Here is an 8,262-nt window from a genome sequence, read left to right as displayed (position 1 = left end):
AGGAACAAAGGGTCCATCATAGATGACATCCCAAAGCTCGGAGTCTTCAGCCATTATGAAGTCGTGCATCCTAACCTTCTACCATCCGTAATATTGGCCAGTGAACCTTGGTGGTCTGTAAGTAGACTGACCTTCTTCGAAGTTTGGCGGGGCAGCCATGAGGATCCTTTCTAGGTGCTAACCTGATAGAAAGAACCCACTCTAATACCAATTGATAGAATTTAAGGGTCCACCAAACTAGATAGAGAACCAGGTTCTCTATTTGTTTCCACAAGACACACGCACACTGCAGTAAGTAAATGACACAGGAATTTTACACGAAAAATTCTCAGCTCACGGGATAAAAAACTACGACCTACCCTTGTAGGATTTCAATTTCACTACTGAACAACTTTCGATTATAACCTATGTAACCTAGGAATTAACCTCTTAATCCCTCACTAACTTGTAACACTCTATTACAAGCCACTTTGTTATAACTCTATTACAAAGACTTTACAACTCAACTAACTCTAGCCAAGACACAAACACAAGGGTTTATGATTTACAAAGGGTTTCCTACGCAATGCTTCTAATTAAGTTAAGTAGGAATTACACAAGTAAAGAACTTCAACAAAGGTCCAACACAACTAAGGACATATAATATCTCAATACGGGGAACTGGTCCGTTGCTATTTGTTCTTTCTTCTTGATGCACTAGAGAGTCACTTGCAAGATTGATGGATCACTTGAGAGAATTCTTAATCAATTCTTGAATGTGCAAGTGATTTGTTTTTATCTTGCTTGATGTTAATAATTCATTTGTGACATCACTTTGAATGATGTAAGCAAGTTAGGTAAAGGGCATTCCCCATAAAGTTGATTGATGCACTGTTTCTGTACTGTAGCATGTGCAGGCAGCAACTTTACAGCTGGGCAGTTGACTTGTACAGTCTCCTCGGGAACTGGTCGTTATCTGTTCCCTCTATTGTTCCTTTAACTTTGAAGAGTTGAACTGTGTCCCCAATTGGAGACTTGTTGATCTTTAAGTTCTTGAGGACGTGTATCAGGTTCCTTATCTGGTTCTTATTAGTAAGTTTGTTAGATCATCAAAACATAACAGGGATATACATATAACATATCACAATCGCTAGTGACAAATTTGCATTAGAGGTTTGGCGCACTCGTTACCTTCAAATCAATAAATTTACATTAACGCTATGGTACGTCCATGACCTTTAAATCCTAGGCTCATCTTTGCGTGTGAATTTGATTTTAATGCAATTTTCTAAAGACTTGCAAATTTTGTTCATGTGTCCTTTACAACTTTCTAATTTTTTTAACATCTAACTGTTTTATTTAACCTCTATTTTCTAAAGACCTTTATATATATATATCTGCTAGTTGGGAGAACATCAATTTAAAATTAGAGCATACCATCTGCTTCAAGTTGTTTAGTTCTTAGTATCAGCAAATAATCCTTTAGATGAATCTTTCCTTTTTTTTTTCTTTTTTTGGTCACAAAGATATCAAAAATTTTAAGTCAAAGGAGTAGGTACACTTGGATAAATAAAGGACAAGCCTTATTGTAATGAAACGATAATATGACGATGATATAACAATAACACCAACACATTAAGATATGAATTATGGATCTTGAGAAAGATCATCACAAACATATTCAGCTTAATAATCAGAAATTTAAAGAAACGCACTAAATCTATGCAATTTTGGCCTTTTTTTTTAAGTTTGAAGATCAATGCTGATAAATAGAATTCTTAACAATTTGTGACAGCAATTATAAGGAGGGAAAAAAAAAAATACTTTTCCTTTTAAATCCTCTCATACTTCCTCTCTACACTTCCTATAAAAAAAAATTCTACAAAGTTTTTCTTCTGACGTGGATATATAATAAACCTAAGGGTACATAACTTGGACAATATGGTAAATTAAATTTTGACCATATAATCTCCTTCAAGTTGTTTAGTTCTTAATATCAACAAATAATCCTTAAGGGTTAGATCTTTACTTTTAGTCACAAAGACATCAAATTTTCAAGTCAAAAGGAGTTGGTACTCTTAAAATTAAGGATAATCTAAGGACATCCCATACTGAAATGAAACAATAATCCGAGAAATATATATGTTCACAATGATGGCAACAGATTAATATATGACATGGAAAAATTCTCAAAAAAAAAAAAATATGACTTATGGAACCTGTGGAAGATCATCACAACCATATTCAGCTAATAAAAAGCAGATTAAACAAACCCACCAAAATCTCAAAAAATGGAAAATATTTTAGGAAGAAATCCGACAAGTGATACTGTATATCTCTAAGCATCATCAATATATTTCGATGGACCAACTGAATCTGTTTTTAAAATTTAAGATAACTGCTAATAAATAGAGCTATTAACAATTTTGTGAAAAATTAAGAGAGAAAACAAAAGGAAGAAAAAAATGGGGAGCCAACTTTGAGGCAGCTTAAGAAATATAGTCTTATATTATTCTTCAATTTACTAATTTCACTTATTATGAATTATTATATCTAATTAAATAATTGATCTAATAGTATAATGTACTTATATATTTTCTACACGGCCAGATGTTAATATTCCATTTTTGTCAATATTATTTATCTTAATTTATTTTTTAATTTTGTTTAAAAAGGAACGCCACCTTTTATAGATTTTAAACGTTTTTAGTTCCATCATTTTCATTTTACATGTATGCAAGGATTGTTAAATGGAGATTAGTGGTATAAAATTAGTAATCTAGAGATTATAATACAGAGATTATTTTTTTTAATCAAATATTTGATTCTTTGTACTAAAAATGACTAATGGGATATGCAAGGTGTTGAACTGATGATGATGGGTCTAAGAAAAGACAAAGGCTAATTTTATCTTTTAATCCAAATTATATATTTCAAGATAGGTACACTACTGTTGCTAAACCATTTGTATAATGAAAAATATCCGGGAGAATTTCAATTTACAAGTAGTCATTTAAAAATAGCCACAGTTTTAAAAGTAATCGAAATTTAGTCACTTTTCGTGTAAAGATAAATATGAATGAAAACACTATTCAAAATCTGGAAAAATACTCCAGTATAATATACTGGAGTTCCAGCATAAGTATACTGGAACTCCAGTATAATATACCGGTCCAGCATAATATATACTGGAACTTTCTGCGTGTTGGAGTTCCAACATAATATGCTTTAAGTTCATACACAGGTGCACCGATCTCTAGTATATTATGTTGGAACTTTCCGTGTTGTAGCAAAGTAGTGACTATTTTTCAATGATTTTACAAACACTAGCTATTTTTGAATGACCAGTCCGAAAACTGACTAGCCCGTGCTATTTTTACAAAATACCCCTGTATATAATTAATAACAAACCAATAATAAAAATATTTCCTCGCCTTTCATCCCTCAACTATCTTTTTCAATCAGCATGTAAAGCAAGGAAATATTTCCTTCAACTTCTAATAAAGACTACACGCTATCCATAAGAAAAAGACTGTTCACACGTTAGGGTCTGTTTCTATATATAGCATATAAGAAAACAAAGTACAGCTGAAAAAATTCAAAGCTAGGGTTTTGTTTTTCTTGACAATATTGATCTTTTTCTCCTTTATTTTTGTAAATTTAGCCATGGAAAATGCAAGTTTTAATAACCTTGAAAATACAGCTGGTGATGAAGAACCTTTTGAATTTAAGAATTTACTCTCTGAAATGTTCACATCTTTCCCTAATCAAAATCCCAGCAGTACTTCTTCATTAATGGAAATTCCGAAAATTGCTTTTTCTTCTTCTCCTAATTCCTCTACTTCTACTAATTCTTCTTCTTCTTCTTCGCTTAACATTATTTCATTTGGAAATCCAGACTCTAATTTTCTAGGGGATGAAATAGATTATGATATGATATCTGAAAAGGTCGTCATAGGATTGTCTTCATCACCAACTAAAAGGATTTGTAGAAGTCCTTTACAATCTCAAGATCATCTTTTGGCTGAAAGGAAACGCCGAGAAAGATTTACTCAACTTTTTGCTGTTTTGGCCAAAAGTATACCTGGCCTCAAGAAGGTATTTATAATTTCAATAAAGTCTCTCTTTATTAGTTACAAAGATTTAAAGTAGTTCTATTATGTTCTTTTTCAATGGATATATGATTTCTGTAGTCAGTCCAAACGTTTAGGGTAAAGTAATATAATCTTAGAACTCATGATTTATGTTATTTCATGTTCTTGATAAACTTAGGGGAGCCTTAGAACAACGGTAAGTTGTTTCCGTGTGACCTATATATAGGTTACAGGTTCGAGCTGTGGAAGCAGCCAGTAATGCTTGCATTAGGGTAGGTTGTCTACATCCCACCACTTGGGTTCCGGCCCTTTTCCGGACCCTGCATAAATGAGAGATGTTTTGTGCACCACCCTTTTCATGTTCTTAATAAATTAATACTCGATAGGATGAGGATCTACAACAATAACATACCCAGTAAAATTCCACTAGTGGAGTCTGAGGAGAGTAGAGTGTACGCAGACCTTACCCCTACTCCGAAGAGGGTAAAGAGGTTGTTTCTGGGAGACTCCTGGCTCAACAGAAGAGATAATAATATCATAAAAGGAACAAAAGAAAAGACATGTAACAACAAAAAATGCCAGAAAGAAAATAATAACAAGGAATAAGTGAATGGATCTATGTTTTGAAATTAGGGAAGTTATTCCAAGCTTATAATCTTTGAGAAAAAAATTGGAGAGACTGGGGCTGTTCCCTCTATTTTCACTGCTTTGCCTCTTCTTTTTTCCTCAATGACATGCTAATAAACACAAAATTAACAACAAATGCCAACTATAACAAAAAGTAACATAGTTCACTGCTTATTTTAAATTCTTCCATCTCTATGGTTTGCATGTTGAAAGTGAGCCTTAGAGCATTGGTAAAATTATCTCCGTATGATTTATATAGGTCACTGGTTCAAGTCTTAAAATCGGCCACTGATACTTGCATTAGGGTAGACTGTCTACATCACACTCAGTGGCGGAGCCACATGCATCCAAGGGATGTCAACCGATACCCCTTCATTGGAAAATTATAGGGTAGTTGGGTAATTTTTTTAAAATATGTATATTTACTATATATTGACACCTCTTGACTTCTTGGTGAGTTTATTTCTTTATATTTTGATTTCTCTTAATGAAAATACTGGCTCCACCACTAATCACACCTCCTTGAGGTGTCACTCTTCCTCGAACCTTATATGAATGCGAGGTGTTTCGTGTACCGAACTGCCTTTTTTTTTTCTTTTCTATGGGGTATATGACTAACCTAACGCTTGAAGTATTTTTGTAATATTTCTTGATCAGTTGGACAAAGCTTCAATTCTTGAAGATTCAATCAAGTACATAGGAGAACTTCAAGGACGTGTTAGGGCTTTAGAGGAAGCTGGGACAACAAAGAGTAAAAACTTGATTGAATCAACTTCCACAGTACAAAAACAATTTCCTTTGGCTGCTACTGCATCTGATGTCAACTCTTTTCTGGCTAAGAATTTTGATGAATCCAAACCTGATCAGAATGATATCAAGGTTCAAATTCTAGACAAGAATATACTCATAGGAATCCATTGCAGTAAGGAAATAAGGAGTATCTTCACAATAATTGCTGGAATAATGGAAAAGCTACATCTTACTATTCACCATATTAGAGTTACACCATCCAATCATATTGCTCTTCATTATATCTCCGTTCTTGCTGAGGTAATTTCTCATTGTTTAATTTTTTTTATTTAGTTATCAAAACGTGATTATATATATTCCAAATTTCCAATGAAGGCATTTTACTTTTATATATATATATATTAGCTTTTCTTCAACAGACAAGGTGAGTTTTTAATTATTTTGTGGTTATGCAGATTAAACCTTTCTTATTCTAACACAGTAATATAGGCAAGGAAAAAAAGAACTTCACATTTTAAAAAGTATTTTTCTAATTAACTTTTAAAGCTTTGATTTTTCTCATAGGGTATTAAGTAAAGGAGTATTTGTTTTGTGGAGAGTAGGAGTGTACATAGATCGAGTTAGTTCGGATTTTTTAATTATCAAACCAAATCAATGGTGTCAGGTTTTTAAATCTATAAATCAAACCAAACCAACAAAGTCAGATTTTTCAATCTCAGTTTTTCTCGAGTTTTATGGGTTTTTTTCGGGGTTTTTTCCTCGGTAAAGTCTTCATAGCACAAAATATGTAACTTGTGCTCTAAGTATTTCTTTAGTCCTAGTAAGATACAACTATATAATGTACTATTCAAAAAATAAACATAATAATATGAGATAAGTCATAGCATTATACTAAAATATTCAATAACAAAGATAATAAAATTGCATAAAGCAAATATTGCTAATTAATAAGCCATAATAAAAATTAACATAGTCTAAAAATAATATGTAGCTCATGCTAAAATAAGTATAGCTAATAAGTACTATTAATTACATAACTAAGCACTAAAGAAAAAGATAAACTAAGTTATGCATTTTCATTATATACCAATACAACATAAAACCCAGTATAATCCCACATGTGGGGTTATGAAGAGGGTAATGTGTACGCAAACCTTACCTCTACCTTATTAGGAAGAGATGTTGTTTCCGATAGACACTCGGCTCAAGAACAGTGAAAATAAAGTAACAAATAGTAGCAACAACAATGCAATAGAAACAAATGACATAATATGTAATAATAAAGAATCAGGAATAAGAGAAGTACAAAAATAGTAATATTACTACTGGTAAGACTAAGAGACACTAGCGACTACCTGTCATCCTTCCACCCTAATTCTCGATCTCCACCCTTTCCTATCGAGGATCATGTCCTCAATAAGCTGGAGCAATAGCATATCCTGCCTAATCACCTCATCTTAATACTTCTTAGGCCTACCCCCACCTTTCTTTAGATTCGCTATGGTCAACCTCTCACACCTCCTCACCGAGGCATCTATGTCTCTCCTCTACACATGCCCTAACCATCTCAACCTTGATTCCCGCAATTTGTTCTCCACCAATGAAACATTCAACTTTTCTCTAATAACTTGGTTTCTAATCTTGTCTTTCCTGGTATGCCCTCACATTCATCTCAACATTCTCATCTTAGCTACCTTCATCTTCTGGACATGGGACTTATTGACGGGCCAATACTCTACTCCATACAACATAGTCAGTCTACCCACCACTATATAGAACGTGCCTTTAAGTCTTGTTGGCACAATTATAAACCAATGTAAAACTAAAAACTAGATATCCAACACTATCATCATTCCTAATGTTGAATTGAATTTCTTTTGTTAGCATTTGTATTGATTTGAACTTTATTTGAGTTACTACATTTATGGGCTATAACATTTTACCATTCAAGAATGTTAAGTCCAAACTTGAAATAATATGTTATAAGATCAAAAAAAATTAAAAATTACATAACAATAAATATTTCTATGTATAAAATATTTTTAAAAATTATATAAATGTATTATCGGGTTGGTTTAATTTCGATTTGACCTTTTTCAGTTAAACCCATATCAAACCAAACCAATTTCTAATACCAAACCAAATCAAACCAATTTCTAATACCAAACCAAATCAAACCAAAACCATAATCGGGGGTTTTTCCGGTTTGCCTCAGATTATCGATTTGGTATGATTTATCGGTTTTTTTGTACGCCCCTAGTGGAGATGCAATACTTTGTCAAATTATATTACATGATAACCAAAATTGCTTTGCTAAGGTTGTCAAGCCTCAAATGAACTACTAATATATATGACATTCAATTCGTTCTTGCAGATTGATCAAAATGTTGATATTAGAGTGCAGGATGTTGAAAACGCATTCAAGTTAGCTCTTCCTAGTACATCAAATAGGCCAGGCTTGGCAGACTAATCTGACTTTCCAAACTTTCTCTTATGTTCAATTTAGTTACTCTATATTCTACTTTGTTTGAAATTAGGAGAATAATATATTGGACCCGAATTCATGCTTTGTACTGCAGTTGTCTTTTGAGCCAAGAATGTTGTTGTACGGACATATTGTTGAGCAATAAAATTTCTTGAGCAATATGTACAAGGTTTAAAACAAAATTAGTGAAACTCAGAAAAGACTGATTATTTTGTAAAATATTTCTTTTGTCAGAAGTGCTTTTTAAAAAAATATTTTTAAAAAATAGTAGTTGTTGTTTAGTTAATTAATTTGAAAAATATTTAAAGTAGCAATTTGTACTCGGTC

General features: G+C 32.5%; 1 protein-coding gene across 1 annotated transcript; it reads left to right on the top strand.

Moving 5' to 3' along the window:
• Positions 1-3,596: 3,596 nt before the first annotated feature.
• On the top strand, positions 3,597-8,021 carry LOC107794341 (transcription factor bHLH18-like). The gene is made up of 3 exons (XM_016616823.2): positions 3,597-4,077; positions 5,358-5,750; positions 7,825-8,021. Exons 1-3 carry the CDS (start codon positions 3,646-3,648, stop codon positions 7,918-7,920), a joined length of 921 nt encoding a protein of 306 aa, XP_016472309.1. The 5' UTR covers positions 3,597-3,645; the 3' UTR covers positions 7,921-8,021.
• Positions 8,022-8,262: the final 241 nt, after the last annotated feature.

Source organism: Nicotiana tabacum, chromosome 8 (assembly GCF_000715075.1).
Source record: "Nicotiana tabacum cultivar K326 chromosome 8, ASM71507v2, whole genome shotgun sequence".
In the NCBI taxonomy this organism is placed as follows: Eukaryota; Viridiplantae; Streptophyta; class Magnoliopsida; order Solanales; family Solanaceae; genus Nicotiana; species Nicotiana tabacum.
Note: the sequence above shows the minus strand (reverse complement) of the source record. Positions and strands in the feature narration are given on the sequence as shown.

Excerpts from the sequence above, each read along its gene's own strand:
- LOC107794341 (XM_016616823.2), top strand. The coding sequence starts at position 3,646 with ATGGAAAATGCAAGTTTTAATAACCTTGAAAATACAGCTGGTGATGAA. Across the intron at positions 4,078-5,357 it reads GTATACCTGGCCTCAAGAAG|TTGGACAAAGCTTCAATTCT; the intron begins GTATTTATAATT and ends TTTCTTGATCAG. Across the intron at positions 5,751-7,824 it reads ATATCTCCGTTCTTGCTGAG|ATTGATCAAAATGTTGATAT; the intron begins GTAATTTCTCAT and ends TCGTTCTTGCAG.